The sequence below is a fragment of the Typopeltis vanoorti genome, chromosome 6 (genome assembly GCF_054136105.1).
Source record: "Typopeltis vanoorti isolate ZY-2024b chromosome 6, IOZ_Tvanoo_1.0, whole genome shotgun sequence".
NCBI classification, from domain to species: domain Eukaryota; kingdom Metazoa; phylum Arthropoda; class Arachnida; order Uropygi; family Thelyphonidae; genus Typopeltis; species Typopeltis vanoorti.
Window position 1 is genome coordinate 132,387,175 of NC_143554.1, and position 26,851 is coordinate 132,414,025.

At 37.0% G+C, this 26,851-nt stretch overlaps 1 protein-coding gene across 7 annotated transcripts in view; it reads right to left on the minus strand.

Moving 5' to 3' along the window:
• The window catches only part of Rab3-GEF (Rab3 GDP-GTP exchange factor), a 1,186,669-nt gene that overhangs the window by 487,006 nt on the left and 672,812 nt on the right, over positions 1 to 26,851 (minus strand). For all 7 annotated transcript variants that reach the window (XM_090394443.1, XM_090394448.1, XM_090394444.1 and 4 more), the window contains one exon: positions 5,749 to 5,902. In XM_090394443.1, the coding sequence (XP_090250569.1) occupies positions 5,749 to 5,902 (154 nt within the window). The remainder of the gene's footprint in view (positions 1 to 5,748; positions 5,903 to 26,851) is intronic.

Genomic DNA, 26,851 nt, shown 5'->3' on the forward strand with positions numbered 1-26,851 from the left:
GATGCATTTCTTCATCACTAGCAACCGATCCACCAGGTCTATAACAACACCCCCGCTATGTAATTTGTCTTGTTAGATTCCACCTCACACGAGATGGCTTCAAACTCACTGCCACATTAAATATTGTTAGTAGTATTACTACAATCATAGGTCTCAACTCCAACTGGATTTAAGTCATCCGATATCCTTAGCAGCATGTCCTCTCCTCTCCTATCCACTCTATCCTTCCAAAAAATACTGTACCCATGACACTCGATACCAGTTAGTAGGTCTGATTCTGATAGCCAGGTCTCACTAATACCTACAATCTGAGGTCGCAACATATTGACTAAGGAGCAAACTCTACCCCTTTGTTTCTGATACGCCTAGCATTCATGTTTAGACATAATAATCTACCTGAATGTTCTTTTGTATACTCTTGTTTGCAGTCCGACTGACACAGTTGGACAACTTGCAGATCTCTATTCTTCTCTAATGTCTTACATATGTAGACATCTTTGCATACATATGATGGGTCCAAACTGGATGAACACAAACCTGAAATCGTTCTTGCCTCATCAACATTTCCCTGACAATGCCCATTCCAGTCATTAACACAGTTATATAACATAGTCGCTCTTACACTCACATTCACACCATTCCTCCATTTATAATTTAGTTTCCCTGACTCTGTGTTAGGTCTCATACCAGTTATTAGCTTTTCTAGACTCCTGATACCAAATGCATTCAGGTGTAGGCTGTCCCTCTAATACAAATCCAATCCTCCCTCAAACTCGTTCGAATTGTTTGCCATCATAGCCCTTCTTTTTAATTCATTTTTATCATAGCGAGGTAAAATACTAACGCTTTTCACTTTCTCACTCTTCCAACAACCCTTACACGTTCTCTCTCATACTGAACTTATCGCCAGTTATATTGTTCGCACCTACTACAACTATGATTTCGTTTACTTTTTTTCTGTTTTTGAATTACTTGCATTATATTTTTAATTTTCGCTCCAGGAAAACTTGATGACCCGATGTTATAACTCACTCATCTATAGTATGTTTTATTATAGTCACCATACCAAATATTTAAATATCTTAACATGATTTTGTCTATGGAAAATATTATTGTTAGTTCAGATAATTGAAAATGAAATAAAAGATGTATAAAAATACTGTTATGTTGATAAAATTATGTTAAAACGATATTTTACTATAAGCAGAGTATAGCAGCATACTTGTAGTTTCAATATTGATAGTTGATTAGAGAAGCCATTAAGCTTAACCACACATCATGGTTCAAGTCATCGATGGAAACAGCCTATCATTCAGCAGCATGAAGAATTGGTAAGATGTAGATACCTTTCTATGCTGTTGGAATTAAAATACCTGTAGACGTTTTTTATACTGAGTGCAATGAAATAATGAAGTGAAAAAGAAACTTCATCGCAATGTAAATAAACATATCCAGTCAGCAATTACTGGAAAAACTTCTCTTTGCTGTTTGTGCCAACTGGTTCATGATGTCATTCACATAGTTGCAAATGAGAGAATACAGCATATGCTCGACTATGATATAAAAATAAACAGCTGATGTACACGAGAGAAGAAGATATATTTTTATATGTGGAGAGGCATAAAAAATGGAATGGACGGGAGAGTTAGAAATAAATCCCTTTAATAAATAAGGAAAAATATAAGGAATGAATGGCTGTACTTTGTGAATTCCTTATTAGTTTATATATCTTCACTTACAATTTTTAGTTTTTTGACTTAACATTAGGTGAAAGTTATTCAAGTAAAAATGCTAAAACATTCCTTATATTGTTTTCTACTTCAGCACTGAATAGTTGAGTTTCGAGTTTTATCAAGAATATTGTTAATGTTTTTGGGCACTTGTTTTCAGTAGCAACTAACTGTAAATGTTAGAAATAAAGAATGTATTGAATACACAGGTAGTATGAGTTATTTTCTTGTGTGATTATGTGCAAGAAAATTTGTTGCTGTTTGCCTTAGTGAAAAGTGCTCAACACACACACACACACACACACACACACACACACACACACACACACACACACACACACACACACACACACACACACACACACACACACACACACACACAGACACACACTCTCTCTCTCTCTCTCTTTGTTAACAAAATATATAAAATGAAAACTTAAGAAAAGAAAAGAAAACCACCAAAGTATAAGGATTGATGAGGCAAGGATAAGATGAAAAATATAAAAATTGGTGGAGAAAGTTAGCAGGAGGTGGAGAGGAGAGGTGTACATGGACTTAAATTTAGCAATCACATTGCTTAAGTTGTGATTTATTTATCAGAGCTTTATTAACACATTGGATTATGACAATGATGAGGAGGATTTACACATACAAGTAAAGAGGTTATGGTTGTTTTATACAAGGCCTTATACAATGTCTCATATAGATTATTGTACACACATTTAGTCACTTGGTTTTTATAGGAGGAGGAAACGCTGGAAAGGACCCAAATAATACAGAAGATTAACTAAGGTGGTTTCCGATATGCAGAATGTTGGGAATGAGTGCAGACTGAGGAAGTGTCATTTTCAGAGCTTTGTTAATAGGAGGACAAGGGATGTGGAGAGGACATAATTGAAACATAAGTTGGTTGTATTACATGTTAATATGGAAGTGATATTTCATAGAAATGAGAGAGACCTAGGTAGAACAAGAGCCCATTACTGGAAACTGTACTAAAAGGGTGTTAGCAAGGGATGGGTGAGAAGCCAGTTCGTTGCATAGTTAATGAGTGGAATGCATTACCGAAGTGTGGTGAGTGCAGGAACTTTGCATTTATTTAAGGCACAGATTTATGAACATTATGTGTGACAATGGAGAGCATGATCATGGCAGTCTTTTGACTCATCATGATCTCCCATGATTTGGAATTCGTGGAGGATAGTACTTCCCTCAAATACTTCTTCTTCTTTCCTCTCCCAGCTGTCTTCTGAATTTGATGTAATCACTAGCTTTTAGCTATACATAATACATATCTCTTTTTTTAAAATGACTGAAAGTTCGACAGAACTAACTACTCACATGTGAAGACTACGTGATTACTCTCCTCAGTCTGTCAAAGATCATCATCATTATTATTATTATTCAGGTATCTCCATGAAATCAGAAGAGTCATTGTGAAGATCCAGATCCATTATTCACACAATATTGAGTAATGGATGTGTGCCATATTTCCACTTAAACTTATTCAGTGACAGCATTCACAATGACCTCTTGCAACCTATTTCATCCATTCACCACCCTCCAAGCAAAAAATCTAGTCCTAACACTGTTGCTAACCACCCTATTACACAATTTCCAGAATTGCTACATTACCTTCATTGACTATTCCTTTCCCAGTTGTGCACCATCAGCAAATATTTTCATCAGCATCATCAGCTGAATATTTTATCTTAGTTTTTCTTTAAGCTGAATATTTTGTATATCACTGATATATAAAATAAATCACAGAGGACCAAATATTTAGTCATACAATACACTATTAGTCACCCCTTCTCTTGGCCTCAACTTCTCCATAAACCACTCTTGATATCTCTCCTTCAGCCACCCCTCTAAACCACATCACCAGCTTCATATCCATCCCCATTTTCTCCAATTTATGCAACAGAGTTCCATGTGGAATCTTACTGAATGCCTTTGTAAAGTCCAACAGTATCACTGCTGGTTAGCCAATTCCATTGTCACTTCATTATAAAAAAGTAAGTAAATCACTAAGAAAAGACATACTCTTCAGAAAACTATGTTGCCTCTTATAAAGATGTGACAATGTATTTGGAGTAGTAGTAGATAGAGATTTGAAGTTTAGAGGGCATATTGCTAAAGTAGCTCATAGGATTACTTGGTTATTGAAGTGCACACTAACAAGCAGATATAAGGGAGGTGTCATTCCTTTTTATAAAGCCTTGAAACAATCAAATCCAGATTACTGTGCTCAGGTCTGGTCACCTGGGTTGCTTGGGGGATGAGGAAGTGATGATTCCAGGGGTGAGTGGTATGCGGAATGCTTATCATGAGGAAAGATTGAGGGGTTTATGGATTGCAAAAGTTGGTTAATAAGCAAAAAAAGAGGTGGAATGGAAACATTTAATTACTTAAAGGATTTTATAGGATCGATGGAGGGGAAATGTTTAAGCACTTGGCTGGGGGGGGGGGGGGGGGGCAGAACAAGAGGTCATCCCTGGAAGTTGGGTAAGACCAAGTATTTAGACATACAATACACCATTAGTCTGTTTAGTGTGTTTAGCAAGAGCGTGAGGACTAAATGTTTTGCTTGGAGAGTGGTGAATGAATGGAAAGATTTTATTTAAGTTAAGGGATATAACATCCCATAGTTTCATAGCTGAATATAGAAACTATATAAAGTTTGGTGAGTCCAAGTGTAAGCAAATACCTGGATAGTGCAACACATAGTCACTCTGGTAGTGCAATACTGAGGCAACTCATAGCAAGGGTGGAGCAAACTCCAAATGCTCCACCCTTGCTATGAGTTGCCTCAGTGTTACACTACCAGAGGGACTATGTGTTGCACTATCCAGGTATTTGCTTGCGCTTGGACTCGCCGAACTTTATATAGTTTCTATATTCGGCATGAAACTGAGTTTCTTATTTGGCTATGAAATAATATGGAATGTAATATTCCTTAACTTAAATAATTTCACATCGCTGAATTGAAGCTTTGGCTCTTCATATAATTAGTAATGAATAGAAAGAGTTGCCTAAGTCGGTTGTGAGTGTTTTGTCTGTTAATAGTCTCAAGGAGAGGTACGAAGATATTGTATTGACAGTTTAGGTCTCCCACAACAAGTCTTAGACCTCCATTGAGGTGCCCATGCAATAATAATAAAGTACCATATTCCTATCTGTTGACCTCTAATTAACTACTTCTGTCTAGTTGCCTCGTTTATGTGTGGGACTATTATGTCTGATTTTCCACTCCACTGGCACCTTCCTAGTACTGAGGCTTAAATTCCTTGAAATTTACAGAGATAACAAACAGGTTTCATAACTTTAAGTGCTCTGGCATAATCTAAGACATCTTTTCTAAATGATCCTTGATACACTGAGGAGAGCATCCTGGATTTTATGAACCCTCTTTTGAATGTACAATAATATATTCACATGCAAGATGGAAAAGATGCTAACTGGAAAATATCTATCACCTATGGCATAGGCATTTGTGGAAATTATACACAGATACAATGAAGACAGGAATTAGAAGTCGTTTTCTGACTTTACTGCTATGAAAAGTTGGAATACATTGCCTGAATGAGTTCAAGAAAAGTCAGTGTGTGTGTGTGTGTATGTGTTACTTTTTACTTTTTTAAATTTTAAGGTCAATAGTTAAAAAAATTAAATTGCCTAATTAGTCTACAGATTCCATGCTATTAAGTTTCTTAATTTAATTGGCAGAATGATAATTTATTGCTTTAGATAAAAATAATCTAAATAATAATAATAATCTGAAAGGCTTTGAGGGCCCATGGCCTTTCACTTTATTTCTTGGCTGATTTGCTTGGTTGCAAGATGAAAAATTGGACTTTCTGGGAGGGAAAATCGTCCACTTCTGTAAGAGAATGGTTAATTCAACTTTAGCTAAAAAGTTCTGATTATGATCACACAGTATGCAACACTAAGCAACAACAAATAAGATCAGATGAGAACTTTGAAATATATTCATAAGAAGATAAAACATTTATACCAACTAATCCTTCAAAAAGGTATGTTCTTCCAGTGTCTGGACCAGGATTAGATGCTGTACTGATCATATTCCCTCCATGGTAGCGAAACCCAGTACTAAGACTACTTTTGCTACTCCATACACTAGGTGCTCTTTTTTGTCTAGCTGTAAGAAACTGTGAAAACCAAATTTAACCTAAAGTATTTCATTACATCAAGCATTTTAAAATCAACTCAAATATTGATAACATAATGAAAAGTAGTAGTATAAGACAATGCCCAACCTGTTTACTGTTTTATTGGACAGAATATTAAAGTAGGAATTAGATAAATAGAAAAATACCAATACTAGAAAAAATTAATAATTATGATTATTATTATTACTAAGCCTCCACAGAGTAAAATACTCAGAGGTTCACTTTAACCAGCAATGCTACATTACAAATATTATATTATAAATTATAGTACAAGTTTTTATTCACAGACAGTTTAATAATTTCTTAAATTTTTGTTACTTAATATGACTGAATGCAGAAGAGGGCTATTTCACTTTTCTTGTTTTCATAAACAAATAAAAAAATACAGAATGCCTTCCTTTCCTTTTGAAAAGACAATTTCTTTGCGTGGAGGGTGGTTGAACCTTGGAATGCATTGCCTGAGAGAGTGGTTGGAGTGGGGACGGTTAATGGGTTTAAGGAGTGGTATGATAGACTTTGTATTTCCTAAAAACGACCTCCCATGATGAGTCGTTTGACTCCATTGAGGCCTGGATAATAATAAGAATAATAAAAGATGTAAAATTTCTATTCATTCACAAGAGGTAAATGATTCATGAATGCATCTCATCTCTCACTCAAACCACATCAACTTCCCTTCATATTCATTTCATACATTGTTGCTTCAAATATCTCTTATTTGGTCATGTCATACATGGTGTTAGAGATGTGGAGCAATTACTGATGGCTGAAAGTGAAAAAGAATGTACAGAGGTAGGATAACCAAGAGAAGACACAAATCAAACAGAAATTAAAATGACAGCTTGATCATGGCAGAGCAGAGTGAAAGACTGGGAGAGTGAGGGAGGCAATGAGTAAATGGAACAAGGTAGCAAAAATGGTCATGTGAGAGAGAGAAAGAGAAAGAAAGAGCATATAGAAACTAGAGCAAAGAATAAAAAAAATGGAATAAACACAGGGAATAAACAACTGAAAATTGGAAGTGACCATTACTTAGTACTAAGCAGGATAAAAATGTGTATCAGAGTTCACTTTTCCTTTTCCTGCTCAACTTTAAAAAGAATTAAAGTTGAGCAGCTTTTACAGCTTTTTAATTATAGACTCAGTTATGCAAGCATTATTGAAGAAAATATGAAGCAGTTTGAAAACAAGAACCAAACTTTGGAGTCTCAGCAGCAAACTCTCAAGAAGAGAGTTTGCAAACTCTCATCGAATGATTCAGCTAGGATGATATGTGGTGAAGTGGTCTGCAAGAATAGTACAATAAGAACACCATGGTAGACAAAAGAAGTTAAAGAAGCAGTAATGGAAAAGAAAAAAGCATACCAAAAGTTCCGAGCAAATAAGTCAGCAAATGCCCTAAAAGAATTTCTGACTCCATGGAGATCAGATGTTAATAATAATAATAATGATAATACAAAAAAAAAAAAAATGTAAGCAAGCAAAGCTATTATATAAAAGTAGCTAAACAAAAGTCATGGGAAGACTGGTAAGAATATGGGAAATATATATCAGGAAGATGGTAAATTTTTCTGGAGGCTATTGAGAAAGCTTAGAAATGGAGGAAAGAGTACTTAAAGGAATCAAAGATGATAAAGGTAACAAAAAGTAAAGATATGGATATCCCAGATGTAATTACTTTGAAAGACTTTTAAATGAATCAAGTAGTGACACAACTGTACTAGAAAATTTTCGAAGGGGGAATGCAAATAGGGGTATACTTGAGATAGAAAAAAAAGGTCAAAAAAGTTGAAATGTGGAAAGCCAGCTGAAATAAATGATATTCAACTAGAATATCATCTACTTCAGCTACATCTAGAATATCCAGAACTGAGTCTGGCAACCCATTCCACTCATTCACAACTTTTCAAGCAAAAGCTCACCCTAGTCCTTGCAACCCTACTACTCAATTTCCAGGGATGACCCCCCCCCCTTGTTCTGGCCCCTCTAGCCAAGTGCTGAAACCTTTCCCCTGCATCAATCCTATAAAACCCTTTAACTTAAATGCAATAACAACTTCCTTATCTCTACATTAACATGTGGAGATAAGGAATAGCCACTTAATCTTCAATAACCAAGTAATCTTATGGGCTACCTTAGCAATATGTCCTCTAAACTTTAACTCTGTCTACTACTACCCCTAAATCTCTAGCTTCATCTATTTCCTGGATTACAGTGCCATCAATATGATACATGGCTTGTAATCTATTTTTCCCAAAATGCATAACTTTACATTTCTCCACATTATTTTTTACCCATACTGACAGCCTATTTAAATCATCCTGTAAGCTCTCCACATTGCCTTAATTAACTATTACTCTACCTAATTTTGTATCATCAGCAAACAACTGAAGATTTCCTTTCTGATTATTTCCTATACCATTTATGTACAAATTAAGTCCCAGAACTGAACCTTGTGGTGTACTACAAGGTTCAGTTGCCTGTTTTCACCTCAATTCTGTCCCTCCATATACAACTTTTTGATATTTGTCCAGCAATCACTCTCTTATCCACTTAACCAATGTTATATCCATCCCAATTTGTTCTAATTTGCATAAGAGTTCTATATGGTATTCATTACTAAAATTATAGATACAACTACCGTGTTGGAGTAAAACTTTAGTTTAACATAAACCAAAATATACACTCGATGTTTTGACCTTCACATTAAGGTCATCTTCTGGAGTATATGTATATATACAAAGAAACAAGCTGCACTACAATCTACATGGCATGCTAAAGTTACTGATCAACAGCTGAAACTATTTACCTGACCTCTTGTGCTTAAAAAAAAAAAAACCTCACTACATCAAAGCTAGAGCCCTGTTATTATTATTATCTATTAGATTACAAAGTTAAATTAAACTGGAGAGTAATATGTTCATATAGAAAATAATAGATAAAAAGAAAATAAAATTACTTATATAAGTATACATATAAATTGCAAATGGTATGGACAGTTGGCCAATAAAAAATGAAAAATTGCTTAGAGTCCTAAAGTCAGGGTTTGCTGGAAATTAAGTGGCCTGAATGTGTGCCATCCAAATTCTAGGGATTTTTAAGCCACCATTATTATTAAATTAGGGTGGTTAATCAATATTTCACAGACTTCTTTAAATTTCTGTTCATACCAAGCTTTTGTATGATGCAAAGAATAAGTACTTTTCCAATCAATTCGATGTATGGTGTTAACAGCATGATCAGAGAGGCCTACTTCACCAAAATCATCATATTTAATGTGTCGTTTGTGTTCTTTTTTATGAATAGGGATTGTACGTCCAGTTTACCCAATATAAGGTAAGTTATGGGTGCAAGATATGAATACACTCCAGGGTGTGTCAATGGGGGAAGAGGATCCTTAGAGGTGTTGAATGTTTTTTTTTAATTTTCAAGGTTGTTTAAAAGTGGCATTAAGATTATAATGATGAAGGATTCTATTAATTTTTTCTAATAACCCTTTAATGTATGGGAGTATTATGGTTTTACTGTAATCTATATTACTTTTTGATGCTCTTAAATAATTAAAAAGAATTTTAATTGTTTAAGAGCTTGTTCATTAGAGCAAATTATTGTAGCTCTGTTTTTGAGGGTGCTGATGACTCCAAATTTTTGAAGGGTGATGATATGAGTTAGCATGTATATATTGGCCGGTGTGTGTAGCTTATGGTAAACAGTGAAGGATAGACTGCCTGAGGGAAGATGTGTGGCTAGGGTATCCAGGAACGGAAGTGAGTTCTGAATTTCAATTTCAATAGTAAATTGTAGGAGCTCATGTTGTTTGTTCAGGTGGCTAAGGAATGTTTTTAACGTTTGGCGGCTGTGTGGCCAGATAATGAAAACATCGTCAACGTATCTAAGCCAAATCTAGGTTTTAGAGCAAAGGAATCAAGAGCACGTTGCTCAAAAGCTTCCGTATAAAAATTAGCAATTGGAGGGGATAGTGGTGAGCCCATAGCCATACCTTCTTTTTGTAGGTAAAATTTATTTTGCCACACGAAGTAACCGGAACGTAGTACGTGGACAAAGAGAGCCGTAATATTGGGTGAAAATTTGTTCTGTAGAAGAAGAATTGTGTCATTGATTGGGATATTTGTGAAAAGGGCAGAAATGTCAAAACTAACTAATAAATAATCTTTGCCAAGTATTATGTTTTTAATTTTGTTTATGAAGTGTTGAGTGTTCTTTATATAGGAGGGGAATCACCTACCAACTCCTTGAGTGTTGACGCTAATTTCTTGGCTAAGTGATAATTAAGGCTGTCTATTCCCTCAACTATCGGCTGAAGCGAGAAAAAGGATTCTCTGTGGTATTCTGTCAAATCCCTTTGCAAAATCCAGCAAATTCATCATGTAGCCATTTCCTTTATCCGACTCAGCTGTTACTCTATTGTAAAATGTGTTAGTAAATTAATAAAGAATGACCGATCCTTCATAACCATGTTGATACTCATACTGTATCATATGTTTATCTAATCATTCTTGAATTCTACTAACTGTAAAAAGTTAGTAAATTATTAAGGCATGACTGACCCTTCACAAAGTCATATTTGGTCCTCATACACTGTCATATTTTTATCTACCCATTCTTGAATCCTTTTTTTGACCAATTTGCTCAAATGTTGGTCAAAGTTAGTAAATTTTTTACAGTATGTAAATATGGAGGTATAAAATTTTACAGTGGCTAGCTACACTGCATAATTCAGAAAGCCTGGAAAAGGTTGAATTCCCAATGATTGGAGTAGAACTCTAATAGTACCCATCTATGAAAAAAAAGGGAATAAAGCTGAATATGAGAATTACAGAAGGAATATATTAATAGTAGGAATTATAGTAGGAATTTCTCTACTAAATGTTCCAGGTAAGATTTATGCACACATGCTTGAAAAGAAGTTGAGAAAGATTGTATAAGAGAAACCTGGAGAGAAACAAACTGGGTCCAGACCAAATAGAGGTTCAAGATCAGATTTTCACTTTAAGACAAATAATTGAGAAATCATGGGAATATGATGAGGATCTGTACTTAAGTTTTGTACATCTGGTAAAGACACATGACAAGGTGCCCCGAAAAAAGTTTTTCAAAACACTTCAATTATATGAGGTAAATGGAACATTATACAGAAAAATATACAGTCTATATTTAAGTTGTCGGTCAGCAGTTAGAATCGAAGGAAATACAGGAAGATGTCTGATGTAAAATCAGGGGAGAGACAAGGATGCACATTGCCTCCACTCTTATTCATCATCTATATGGACCACATTATGAAAGAAAGTGGCATTAGGCTTCATATAAGAATTGGAGATGTCAAATTTAGCTCTTTACTTTATGCAGATGATGTACTCCTAAACCCATCTAATTTGAGTCTCTAGGATTCTCTAACTAAATTGAATAACAGCTGTAACAAATTTAGCATGAAAATCAGAAATAAAGAGACCAAAAGTATGAAAATAGGTAGGAACATAAAAAATTTCAGCTGCATTCTAAATGGAGAGCTTATAGAACAAGTAAAATATTTCAGCTATTTAGGCAGTTTTTAGTGAAGATGGCAAGTTAAATCTGGAAATTGACAACAGAATAAGCAAAGCTGGTATGGTGGGTATCCAGCTGAATAAATTTGTATGGAATAAGAGAGAAATTAGCCAAAATACCAAACTAGCAGTATACAAGACAGTGGTCAGTCTTTTTAACAGCTGTAACGAATTTTCATGTCAAATTCGTTACAGCTGTTATTCAATTTAGTTAGAGAATCTTGGAGACTTGCACTAGATGTGTTTAGGAGTACAACAGCATCTGCATAAAGCAAAGGGCTAAGTTTGACATCTCCAGTTTAAAGTTATGGATATGAGAGTTGGATTAGAAATAAAAGACCTTGATCAAAGTCTAGAGATAACAAATATAAGGGTTCTGAGAAAAGGGGAGTGAACAGATGACATCAATGGCAGAATCATTTTAAAAATGAAGATATTAGAAAGGAACTTGCCATTATTAGCAGTCAAGAATTTGTAAGTAGAGCGAATCTAAGGTGGTATGGCAACTTAAAAAGAATGGGTGAGGAAAGGTTAACAATACAGGTGTTTGATGAAATCTTCTTCAAACGAGCTGCCCTGGTGTTGTATCACCTTACCCCAGTCCTGAAGATACTCTCAGGTGCAAACTTTGTTTGCTCACACTTGGATAAAGGATTAAACTAAATTTATTATACTCTAACCAAGTGAAAAATAAACTTTCAACATCTTTCTCTAAATCCAGAGTAATTTATTAAAAAAAAGGGTGGCACACCATTTGGCAACTCCTATAGGTAGAGATGACCTGCGAATGCTTCTGCCTGGTATCTCAGCTTGGGCCTGGCTCCCACTGAAGAGACCTCAATAAAGGTCGAAACTAGTCTGGGTAGTGGCCCTTCCCTTAATGCATAACATTAGACATATCTGCAAGGAGATGTGTTTTGCATTATACGAGATACTGAGACAGGAGTGTTGGTAGCTTGCTCCACCTTTGCAATGAGTTGCCCTGGAGTTGTATCACCTTACCCCAGTCCTGAAGATACTCTCAGGCGCAAACTTTGTTTGCTCACACTTGGATAAAGGATTAAACTAAATTTATTATACAGGTGTTTGAATGTCAAGATGCAAAAAAGAGACCCAGAAGAAAAGGTCTAGGTGGATTGATTCAGTCAGAACTGCCTTAGAAGAATGAAATGTTAGATATAACAATATTAGAGTACTCATAAGTAATTGACTAATTGGGAGGAAAATTGTGGATAGGAGATTAATAATAATGTAAACTTAATCATCTAGCGCTGTCATAGTAACCTGAACACTCACTGAGGATATATCAGGAAATTGATGATGAATAAACATAGTTTAAGTGGTCAAATTTTGGGAAGTGTAAAAATATGATAATGAAAAGGTTAGTGAGATTTTGGTTGGCTGGTTGGTTGGTTTATGATTTATTATGTAAGGACAGCAAAGGTCACACTACGCTATTCCAAAGGTTACAGCAGTACACGATAATAAAAAATAATGATAAATAAGTTAATAAATAACATGTTATTTACAAAAAAAAAAAAATAAATAAGCAATGCCATATCAATTATGATCAAGCATGTTTGTATAAATCAAATCTTTGTAAAAAGTTAAAATCTTCACTTAGCCATATACACTTAGGCAGGTGTCTGACAACATCTTCCTAAGTGTATATCCCCTCCATGTGGGGCACCTGTTGGTGGTGGAGGGGACCTCCCAGTGATGGTACTGACCCTTTTCATTCTTCTGCTTTTTTCTTTGCTTTTCTTTCCGTATTCCTTGCTCTACTTCTCCTGAGTCTTTTTCACTATGCTTTTTCCAGACCACCATTACTGGGATCCAACGCCCTGCTGCCGCGCAGTGTGACCCGTGGACATCCGGAAAGTGGGATCTTGGTAGTCTTGCACTACTTTGGCTCCTGCTTCGGCAAGACGGTGGTCCTGGATGGCCCAGCCAGGATGAATCGGCTAGTGGGCTTGCCTACAAGTGTCAACGGTGTTGCAGTAAGTCTCTCATCCCATGGTCCGGGGTAGGGATCCTAGACCTGCTGCAGTGCCGGTACAGCACCCAGAGTAGCCCTGGCATTCCACTACTGAGCGCAGCCTTTGCTTGCCAGGTAGTGGGCGTCCATGTGTGGCTCCATGGTGGATGGGGAGCTCTGCCGCCGAATTAAAAATTCCTTAAATATGAATTCTTCATCCTCATATGTTTCAGGGACCTTAACAAAGTCCCTACCAAGTACTGATAATATAGACACAGCATATGGAAACAGAAGTAAGAAACAAAAGATATCGGATACTAACATAAATGTACCAACCTTTTTAATCATTCATGCAACAGGTGAAAAACCAATTGGGAAAATGTCACCCTTCTTTATCCAAAAAGGTTTAGAAGGACTGGCAGGACCTCCCAAAACTGTCAAGAAATTGCGTTCTGGTAATATCCTAGTGGAAACAATGTGCAAACAACATTCCGAGAAACTACTGAGAGCAATGACAATGGGTATAATACAAATTGCAGTAACACCTCACAGAACAATCAATTCCAGTAGAAGAGTGATATCAGAATGGGATTTCCTTGAGGTTCCTGATGAGGAGATATGTTCAGAGCTTAAAGATCAAGGAGCGACGGGTGTGAGGCGTATCCTGATATGCAGGGATGGTCGCCTGGTCTCAACCAAGAACATCGTCCTTACTTTTGATACACCTAGGCCTCTGACATCTGTAAAAGCAGGGTATCTCAGCTGTCCTTAGAATGTACATCCCTAACCCGCTGAGTTGCTTTAAATGTCAAAGATATGGACATTCCCAAACTGCCTGTTGTGGTTCTACCACCTCTGCCCGATGTGGTAGTAAAGAACATGATAATAAATCTTGCTGTGAAAAAAAAAAAGCTAAATGTGTCAACTGTCAGGGAGATCATCCAGCATACGCTCGTGCATGTCAGAAATGGAAGGAAGAAAAAGAAATACAAAAAATTAAATCAGAACAAAACATAACATATCAGGATGCAAAAAGAAAGCTGGCCACTTACACCTGTTCTACGATCCTCTTATGCTGGAAAAGTAACACTTAAAAAAGTGCCAACAGCAACTTAAACATGCATGTCTATTCCACCATTTGATAATTTAATCATACCTGAACTATACGATTGCAAGTGCTTCTCTGTTGAGCGCATTAATCACAAGAACTATGGCCTTACTCCAGAGACAACTTCAAAAATGGTCCCATTCGATGAAAACTCACCTGTCAAAAAAATTATGGTGGAGACTTCACTCAAAGTTAAACCACCAAAGAGTCGCACAGAAAAAATGGATATCTTGATACCCACTGAAAGCAAACTAAACATACCAAATGACCCTAACACATTTGATGTTTTGAACACTCTACCAGAGGAAGAGATGGACACTAGCCGTCCATACTTCCCTAAAACAGTGGATAAATATAAATCTGACAAAGGTAAGCAATCAACCTCTCGAAAACCAGACAAGTCAATAAAATCAAGACAATAGGAAAATTTTTACAATGGAACTGTCGTGGGATCTGCCAGAATATTGACGATATCAAAATGTTGTTGCAGAAACACAAACCTTTCTTTTTCTGTCTACAGGAAACTTACTTAAGACCCAATGATGACCATACCTTTAGGAATTTCACTGTTGTACGTAAGGATAGAACTGGAGATGGTCCTGCTCATGGAGGAGTAGCTATCCTAGTATGCAGTCATATTCCTTTCCATCAGGTCCAAATTAATACTTCTCTGGAAGCAGTAGCGATTCACTTCTCTGTGGGATTTCTTATTACAGTATGTTCAATTTATTTACCACCAAATGCTGATTTGAATGAAACTGATCTTGATAACTTTATCTCGCAACTGCCGGAACCCATACTTTTGATGGGTGACTTTAACGGTCACAGTACTCTATGGGGTAGTGCCAACACTAATAGACGAGGTTGAATCATTGAAAAATTTCTTGATAATAATAACCTTTCCCTTCTAAATAATAAACTCAATACTTTCTTCCATATATGCCTACCCGCTGATTCCACAATTGATCTTGCAATCTGTTCCCCTTCCATTCTTCCACTGCTCATGTGGGACATTGAAGAGAACATATATGGAAGTGATCACTTTCCTGTTCTTTGTACAATGTCTTCACAGGAACCATGTTCACCCACATGGATACCTATATGGAAAATGGACCAGACTGACTGGAACACTTCCTCTCATCTTGCAAAATTTAATGTTGATGCCATCGGTCAAACACCTATCAATGAAGCTGTAAAATATATAACAGAATGCATTGTCCAGGCAGCAACAACCTCCATCCCAAAAACATCATCTCGATTTCCAGTCTATCCAAAGCCTTGGTGGAATCTAGAATGTCAGGCAGCCAAAAAAGATCAACACAGAGCATGGAACATATTTCGTAGATACCCCACCACATCAAATTTAATAACTTTCAAGTGTGCTCGAGCCAAAGCACGTTTTGTAAGAGTCAAAAACAATCATGGATCCAATTTACTACATTAATTAATCAAATGATCAGTCCAAAAATTGAATGGGATAAAATTCGGAAAATGAATGGCAGATGTAGTATCTGCGTTTCATTTGTCCACCTTAGACTATAATGGAAGTGTTCTTGCTGATCCCAAAGCTATTGCAGATACTTTGAGAGAAACTTTTGCTAAAATCTCAGCAACAGCTTCATATTCTCCGGAATTTTTAATACTGAAAGAGCAGCAAGAGAAACAAAGGCTTAATTTTTCTACCAACATTCTTCATCCATATAATCAGCCATTTGTCAAGGAGAAACTAAAAAAAGCTCTCCTACAATCTCACCTGATGACATCCATTATGAAATGATAAAACATCTACCATCATCTTCTATGGATCTTCTTCTCTTATTATACAATAGAATACTTGCAGAGGAAGAGTTTCCAAATTTTTGGCATAAGTCAATTGTCATTGCTATCCCAAAACCAGGAAAAGATCCAAGACAAGCAAATAATTATCGACCCATTGCTCTGACCAGCTGTCATTGTAAGATACTAGAGAAAATGGTTAATGCCAGACTTCTCTAGTATTTAGAAAGCAACAGTCTTCTCTCAAATACACAATGTGGTTTCCATAGACATCGATCAACTTTAGACCATTTAGTTCGGTTAGAAACTTATATAAGAGATGCATTTCTGAAGCGAGAACATCGTCTCGGTTTTTTTGACATGGAAAAAGCTTATGACACAACCTGGAGATATGGCATATTAAAAGACCTCTATAACCTAGGTTTCAAAGGACACCTCCCTATATTTATTAAAAACTTTCTGTCCAGGCAAACTTTCCAAGTCAGAGTGGAAAGTACGCTATCTCGACCATATCTTCAAGAACAAGTGTTCCCCAAGGCTCAGTCTTAAGTGTAACCCTTTTTGCTATTAAAATCAACTCAATCATTGAACAGCTTCCTCCCACTGTAGACAATGCTCTATATGTTGATGATTTCACAATTTACTGTCACTCACGTAACATGAGGGTAATTGAAAGACAACTTCAGCAAGCAATTGATCATGTCTCTCTGTGGGCTCTTAATAATGGGTTTAGGTTTTCAACAGAAAAAAAAAGTCTGTGTGCACTTCTGGCAAAAACGCACTCATCACCCAGATCCTGAACTAAGAATGGGACCTACTGTTATTCCAGTAATTACAGAAACCAAGTTCTTGGGACTCATCTTTGACAGAAAACTCACATTTCTAGCACACATTCGTCAACTAAGAGAAAAGTGCAAAAGAACTTTGAACCTCTTTCGCACTCTATCCTCTACTGGGTGGGGTGCTGATCGAGCTTCATTGCTCCATCTTTATCGTGCACTTATATGTTCAAAGCTGGATTGTGGATCCCAAGTCTATGGTTCGGCAAGACCAAGTAACCTACGATGGTTGGATTCCATCCGTCATCAGGATATAAGGATAGCTACTGGTGCCTTTCGCACCTCATCCACTCCAAGTCTCTATGTAGAAGCAAATGAACTGGCTCTATCACTTCGACGGAAACAGTTGTCTCTTAATTACACCCTAAAAATAAAATCTCTTCCAGATCACCCTACATGGAATAGTATCTTCTCTCTGCATTGGGAAGCTCAATATCACACACATCCAACTGCTATACATCCTTTTGGTATGCATATTAAAGAAACTGTGCAAGCTGTTAGTATAAATGTTGACAACATTAGCTACACTAAACATAACAGCATTCCTCCATGGCAGGTTTGCACACCATCCTGCAACCTCTTACTTTGTCAGCTACAGAAATCTTATACCCCACCATCAATTTACCTGCATTTGTTTAATGCACACAGAGCAGCACACACTGATTTCTTACCCATCTATACTGATGATTCAAGAACCAACACCTCTGTTGGCTGTGCTTCCTGACATTATTATTATTATTATTATTATTCCTGACACCTCCAAGGAGTCCGAAGACTCATCGCAGGAGGACACCTACAACTGTCTCAACCACTACACCGAACCACTACTACGAATCATCTCTATCAACGCCATCTACCGCCCACCTCCACCACTACCACAACTAGTATGTTTTGTCTGTAATTTGCGTGTGTTCTGAAGGGCCGATTTGTCTGTATGCGGGATGAAAAACCCGAGTTTCCGGGAGAAAAAACCCTGCTTAATAATAAAAAAACATTATCTCAAATCAGATCCCACCAGACTACAGTAATTATACAGCAGAATTACATGCCATTCAGCTTGCACTTGTGCATATAAAAGAAAATTACTACCAAAAGTGTATAATTTATACAGAATCATTGAGCTCTTTACAGGCTATATCCTCTCCTATGTATAATCCACATCTAGTACTTTATGAAGTGCTACACCTGCTTCACAAAATGAAAATCCTTAATTTCGATATTCAGTTCTGCTGGATTCCCAGCTACATCGGAATCAAAGGAAATGAGGCTGCAGATGCAGCTGCTAAATCAGCTCATACCTTCTCCACATACTATTTGATAGTTCCATATACAGATTACAGACAACTTATCAGATCAAAGCTAATTGCTCAATGGGAGTTAACATGGCAAGAAACATCAACAAACAAATTATATAACATTAAACCTGAAATTAAACACTGCCATTCTAGTCAACGTACAAAGAGAAGGGAGGAGGTTGTCCTTGCTAGGCTCCGCATAGGTCACAGTCACCTTACGCATGCTCATTTACTGAGAGCTGATTACTCTCCCATATGTGAAAAATGCAACACACATCTCACTATTCATCATATTCAAGTAGATTGTCAAAAATTAACACGAGAGAGGAATGAAATTTTCACCTATCTAACCAAGCCATATACACTCAGCGAAATGCTAGCGGACTCAGGCAAATTGCATGATGTTTTTAATTTTTTCAAAAAAAATTTATTTATACAAACACATTTGACCATAAATTTGTTTATATGTAAATACTTTTTTTTTGTTTAACTTAACTTTTATACATATACATTATTCATTAAGTTAAATCTGACCAATTATGTATTACCATGGGACTTGATCTTATATATTTGTATCACCCTGCAGTAATTTTGTTAATATGTAAATACCATAATGCTAAACTTAAATTTTATGCATGAATGCTGTATAATAATTCCTTTCTGACTCTTTAAGTATTAGTATAATAATGTTTGTTGTAATCTTACTAGATGTAGACACTGCTTTCCTTGACTTGTTTTGTATATACATACGTTAACCTATAGTTATCTATTTATGTACTGCTGAAACCTCTGCAGTAATTTTGTTTATATGTAGATACTGCATCACTTAGCATACGTTTTGTGTATGCATCTTATTTACTACTTTATTTTTCGAATAATCATGTAGTGCTGTAGGACATCTTACCTATTTGTGTACTTTCTAGAAATTCTGTTTATATGTATTCTAAATTCTCTTTATACTACATTGCAAATTTAATTTTCATCCATGCATATTGTATAATAATCCCTTTTTGCCTATTTTTGTACTGCTATAAAGGCATCTATTATAATTTTACATATATGTAGATACTGCATTCCTTGGCTTAGTGTTTCATATGTTATGTATTAACTTATATTGTTAACTATTTTTTTGCACTACGGTAAATAACCTCTGACCTTGTGTTTTGCTGTGCCCTCTGCAGCAGTTCCTAGAGATGCTGCTTTGTGAAACTAGATTCTTGTACAGACATATTGTTTACAATTTTCTGTAAATGCTAATGTTGTAAAATTTAATATGGCACAGTATTACCTTGGTAGTTTTTGTGCCAAATAAACTATAACCCAACCAACCAAACAATCCTAAGTGTATATGGATCAGCCAGATTAGGAAAAATTTCATTCCTTTCTAGAGTGAAGTGCTGTCACTCCACCAGAACTAAAACAAGTGTCAAAATGCTCATACGAAGGTAGCCTGAAAAGTTCTCGACCTCAACCATGGGTGACAACAATATCAGCAAGATTTTTTTTCTAAGTTGGTACATCTGTCATAAGCATCATTGTGAATTGCAAGTCATTCTATCAAGTGGTTTGTTTTATACAGCTGTCTGAGGAAAAAGTTGTCTGTATCCCTTGAAATGGATAAAATTGAGTCTCATGTGGTTATAAAATTCTTTGTAAAAGAAGGTTTAATGGCAAAAGACGTCCAAAAAAGTGTAACAATACCAGAAATCATTGATCGAGTGCATGATATGGTATTGGACAACTGCCGAGTCAAAGTGCGTGAAATTGCTGAGACTATGGGTATTTCAAAAGAATGTGTAGGATATATTTTGCATGAAGAATAGCAAATGAAAAAACTTTGCGCAAGATGGGTGCCACGTTTGTTCACAGCAGATCAAAAATGCACTCGCATGAAAATTTCTGAACAGTGCTAGGAATGTTTTAAAAAGAAAAAGAAAGAATGTGCATCGATTTATTACTATGGATGAGACTTGGATTGACCATTACACACCAGAATCCAAACAGCAGTCAAAAAGTAGTGGACAGAAGCTGGTTGTTCAGCACCAAAGAACACAAAAGTCGGTTCCATCAGCAGGAAAGGTCATGGCATTGGTGTTTTGGGATGCTAAAGGCATTTTGTTTATTAATTATCTTGAAAAGGGTAAAACAATAACTGGGGAATATTATTCCGATCTTTTAACCAGACTAGGTGAAAAAATTCGTGAGAAAAGACCCGGTTTGCAGAAGAAAAAAAATCATCTTTCATCAGGACAATGCACCTGCCCACAAAGGTGTTTTGGAAATGGGAAAATTAAGGGATCTGCACTATGAATTGTTGGAACATCCGCCCTATTCCCCAGATTAGGCTCCCTCTGACTTCTATCTCTTCTCAAAACTAAAACTTATCCTCGCTGATCAGCATTTTTCTTTGAATCAAGAGGTGATTGCAGCTATATAGGGGTATTTTGCAGATCTTACTGAGAACCACTACAGTGACGGGAGCATCGCTGGAATAAATGTATGTCTTAAGGGAGATTATGTTGAAAAATAAAAATAATTTTGAAATTATAAATTAGTTTTTTCATTGTAAGACCGAGAACTTTTCTGACCACCCCTCATATATAAGTGTATCACTAACTCTCAGTAGATAAAAATATGTAACATGAACGTGATCTATGCAGAGTTCAGCAAGATCAACTTCCACTCTTCTCTTTCTAGGGTGACAAAACTGACAATGCTTAATTTCAGCCTAAATCTTATGCAATTTATTTGTCAGATGTTCTTGCCATTATGACTCACTGATTAATTAGTATTGATATTATAATCTCTACAGTCTGTATACAGAACTGTGTGTCAGTTCTGTATACAGACTATAGGAAAGCGAATGAACTGAATTAGCATCAGCAATCACATTGCACTTAAATTCCAATGTGGCTGAGAATCCAGCACAACTGAACATCACAGTTATGGTTCTTCACTTTACAGAACAGTTGTAGAATATCATAAAGCACTGGATGTGAATTGTACACAGAAGAGGAGATGGCCTATAAAGAATGCAACGAGTGAATAAATCCTACATTTTTGAAGCAGTTTTCTTTTATGTGTACAAGCATAAATAGAATGGCATGATTACTGCATTCAGGTGAGATCTGTCTAGATATACTTAGGTCAGAAAACACAGCAGCACTTAGCAACGGAGATCTTACATCTCGAACTGTCAGTATAGATGGGTAAGGCTAAGAAATAAGTATACTCTGCTCTGTGTGTAATAAAAAACTACACGTAGATGGGTGATGGTGTAAGAGACTTCCTTAGCTGCAGAGAGAGGCTGCATGATGAAGTACAAATCTCCATGGAGGAATACAATGTTCAGACAAGGTAATGATGTCAACATTCCTGCCAACAGCTTGTAAAATCTCTTTCATGTGCAAAGCAAATTGGCAAATTGGAGTCTGATGTTTGTAATACTGAGCTTCCAAACAGGAAAAAATGCTAGTTCACGTAGGATGATAAAGCCTAGAGACAACTCTTTTCATAGAAGTGAAAGAGTAGGTTCATTTGCTTTGATGTGAAGTATTTAAATGGGAGTTGTGCAAAATACACCAGTAACTATTCATATATTCTATCTTACCCTAACCAACATTCGAAGGGTGTCTTCCTTGCAGAAATTAGACCTAGGACCCATGATCAAGCTCTGATCCAACAAGTGTACAATTAAAAGGTAAAATAAAGGAAAATTCAATCTGCATCTCATTCTGTATAGGAGAATGTGCAAAGGATATCCAATGCTCATTTGCACTTTTCTCTTAGTTGGGAAATGTGGGCAAGAAATGCAAGCTTTATGTCAAAATTGAGTTATAAAACTTAATTTCTGCTGCTATGCTGCAGGGATAACAGTATATCCCATCCTTAACTCTGGGTCTGGATGATGAATGCTTTGTTGGCATAAGTGACATAAGTTGACATTAGATAGTGCCATTGTATAAGGGCGGTAGCAGACTGGAAGAGTCTAATTATAAGCCAGTTTGTGTGTCATCAGTAGTTAGTAAGATCTTGGAGAAAGTAGTGAGGGACCGTATACAACATCAGGCAGATGAGGGTAATGTTATCTGTGAGAGTCAACATGGATTTGTGAAGGAGCGCTCTTGTTTTAGCAATATGCTAGCCTTTCATAATAAAGTTACAAGAGCATTAGATGAGGGAAAGGCATATACTCCCATTTTCTTAGACTTAGCAAAGGCATTTGACAGGGTGCCACATGATAAGCTGATATTTAAGCACATGGGTCTGGATGTCAGATTGGTCAACTGGATTCAGGATTGTCTGTCCGATAGGCATCAGAGAGTTGTGTATGGTAGAGCAATATCCGAGAGACAGAAGGTTACAAGTGGGGTTCCACAGGGCTCAGTACTGGGACCTATATTGTTTAACCTTCATATCAATCACATTGTCCGTGGATTGGAAGGAGATATTCGGTTGTTTGCAGATGATGCAAAGCTGGGAAGGGTTATTAGTAATAGTGCAAATGTGGTAGCCCTGCAAGAAGATTTGAATAAGCTAGATAGACGGGCAAATGAATGGATGTGATAGTTTAATGTAGCAAAATGTAGGTCTTGAGGTTTGGGACACATCGATGGGACGCTGCATACTGTGTTGGAGGAGTTAAACTGGAGGAAGTAGGGGAGAGAAGAGATCAGGGGTTGATGATTGATAGAAACCTGAAATTTAGGGGACATATTGCAAAGATAGTGACGGTAACACAGAGGATTGCTGCAATAATGAGAAGGACACTGACCTGCAGGGATAAAATGGTTATCATTCTGTTGTATAAGACTCTGAGGACACAATACTTAGACTATTGTTCTCAGATCTGGTCCCCAGGATTTGAAGGGGGATAAATTAACTGTGGAAAGGGTACAAAGGCCGATAACAAAGATGGTGTCAGGACTGTACAATGTTAGTTATGAGGATTGGCTGAGGGAGTGTGGACTGCAGAGTTTGGTGGATAGAAGAAGGAGAAGTGATATGATTGAGACTTTTAAACTGTTGAGAGGTAGTTACAGGGTTGACACTGGGGAGTTCTTTTGCTTGGTTGAACAGTGGGAAGGAGTCATAACAAGTGGGCCATCCCTGGAAGTTACGAAAGGAAACACATGAGAAAGAGGGTGAGGAGTGGTTTCTTTGCATGGAGAGTGGTTGAACCATGGAATACATTGCCTGATAGAGTGGTGAGAGCAAGAGTCAATGCATTTAAGGAGTGGTATGATAGACTTTGTGTTTCCTAGGAGGGATCTTCCTCGATGAATCCTGATAGACTTTTGTTTCATAGAAAGGACCACCCACGATGCGTCTTTTGACTCCATGGAGGCCCGAATAATAATAAGTGTATATAGATATTTTTTTATTTTGAAAACTTAAACCCATTACTTAAAGTGCGAAGATAGAGAGGCTATAGATTATGTTCTGAAGTTGCCTTTCAATAACACTTGTATTACAAGAATGGTGGTATAATGGAAAATCATCAGCATAATAAAGCAATGTCCACTGAGCAAGAAAGTTGTTCAGTGATTGAATTCACTTTGATAGCAAACAGTGTCACACTTAAGACAGAGCCTTGGGAACACCTTCTTGTTGACAAAAAGGCAAAGAAAATGTGCTTCCCACTCAAACTTTTAAGGTTTGACTAGAAAAGTATTTTAATAAAAACAGAAGAAGAAGATGCCCCATGAGATTGATATTATATAGGTCTTTTACCATTCCCTATCTTCAGGCTGTGTCATAAGTTTTTACCAGGTCAAAGAACACTGATGTTCTCATTTTAGAAATGCATCTCTTATAAATTTTTCTAAATGGACCAAATTGTACAATTTATTTATTCGTATGGGGTTTAAAACCTTTTTTATCCTGTCCCTTTGGGGGGACAGGTCGAGTCCTTCTAATTAGGGATTAGTAACACATATTTTATGACTGTTAATCCGTGTATGTATTCACAGGGCCAGTTGCTTGTTCTGAGGAATGAAAAACCCGAGTTTCTGGGTGAAAAAACCCTCTACCTCTGTATGAGACCAGAGAAAGGTTCCTCATTCATAGATAGGAATCGAATCCAGGTCTTTCTGACCAAAGGGCTTTATCTATACTGGTTGAGCTACAGAGCAGTGGCGAACGGTGAAAATTTTAAGTGGCGGTGCTACACATACAAAATAAAATAAAAAAATAATTCATTTTTTTCCTAATCAGTAACCAATTTATTAATAAATAAATTTACATATTACAAAATTGCTTTATTAAAAATATTTCACCCTCACCACGAACACATTAATAATGAAAGTTTCATATTTCACAGAAATAACGCACACATGCATACAATTTATCTGTAGCGACACTGCTCAAACAATCATTGTCAGATTCACTTGTTATGTGCAATGACAAGTGAATGAACATTGGCGGCTCTAGCTGCAATTGGTCGAATGCAATAATTCTGACACTGCGTTAGATTGCAGTGCATTTGTTTTGTGTAACGATAATAGAAAAAATATAATTCTTTTCATATTTTCAACAGTGACACTCGTCATAATTCAGCCTTGTATCTATAATAAATAAATAAATAATTATATGTTTAAATTAAGGGGATATTAAATCCCACATTATTTCAAAGCCGAATAAGAAACTCAAAGATTGGAATCAAAAAGTTTCATGCCGAATATAGTAAACTATAAAAGTTTTGGCAGATTGTAGCGTAAGTTAAAGCACATAGTTCAACACTAGGGCAACTCGTAGCAAAGGTGGGTACAAGTTGCTCTAGTGTTGAACTATGTGCTTTAGCTTATGCTACAATCCGCCGAAACTTTTATAGGTTACTATATTCGGCATGAAACTCTTTGATTCCGATCTTTAAGTTTCTTATTTGGCTTTGAAATAATGTGGGATTTAATATCCCCTTAATTTAAATAATGTTACATCGCTGAAGTGAAGCCTATTGGCTCTTTATTTAAGTAATTTATGGGTGCACCTTTTTGACAACTGGTATAGCAAAGCATATAAGTTCTTTTTGCTATAACCTGAGTATTATCTAGGTCTACCTACTCACTGATGAGACGTTTTGCTGAATGATGCCACGTGATCCAGGATATCCTTTACTTGTTCTACTAGTGTTTTTGCATTTTTGTGTTGTATTAATATTACTGTATACTAACTTTGTTGCATTTCATACTAACTTCACTAACCTGCTGGTAGCGCGTTTTGATGCACTACAGAATTGCAGAGTCATAAGACTCTTAATTTTTTTTCTATAGATGCAGACACTAGATATGAGCAGAGCGATTCCCCCCCCCCCCCAGGACCCAGACCTTAGGAGTGGAGTTTTCAGGGTTGGAGGATCCCAGAGTCTTAACCAAAGTGCTTAAGGAGCTAATGGGAGTTTCCAACATCTACTCCTTCACCCAACATGGAGGAGGATGATTCCTTATTGTTGTAAAGAACCTAGCTTCGAGAGATAAACTTTTGGAGGGTTTCCCCGTCCAAGGGAAGCAGGTGACCCCTACCATGGTGGGGTCGCAAGTACGTAAACTTAAGATCGACCGCTTCCCTATGGAGTATCTAGAAGCCGGAGACGACGTGCTCATACAAATTTTCAGTAAGTGGGGGAAAGCGAGCAACATAAAGATGAGTGTCTCTCAGGAGGACCCGCCTGGTACTCCTGCAAAGTCACCTTTACCATGGACTTGAGACAGCCAGTACCCAACCTTGTTACCATCAGCACGTCGCGTGTCATGGTTAATTATCCTGGGGTACAAAGACAGTGCCTGCGATGTGGCTCAGTAGAACATCTGGAAAGTGACTGTTCCCGAGCCAAGCTCCAGCACGGAGCACAAAATAACACGTTGTCGTCTTCTGCATACATTCGCAGAGCGGGCAGGGGCACTGATCGAACCTTTGAACCCGCAACCTGCTTGAGATGCCGGTGAATTTCAGGTACTCCCCAACACCAGCAGGGAGAAAACATTTTCACAGACAGTTCTAGGGAAAATTAAGAAGTGTCCTGCAGCCACAACAGCAGAAGAAACTGTTTCCCCCCAATAACAACATCTGCTGAGGAAACATTCCCCCCTCCCCCTCAGTTGCTTCCACCATACCACTACCAGCGATGGTAGTGGTACGGTGAACAACAACCAACAGAGGATACAAATGAAGCTAAGGATAGCTACCCCCCCCCCCCCAACAACATCAGAGGAGGCTTCATCTGTAGACTCTTCTAAGACTTCCCCAGCAATAATCAGCATCCCCCCCCCGAAGAAGAAAAAAGACAGAAGAGGGGGAACATCAACTTCCTCCCCCAAAGAACCTCCGAAAAAGAAGGAGCAGGCTTCCCCTAAAATGGGGAAAAACACAG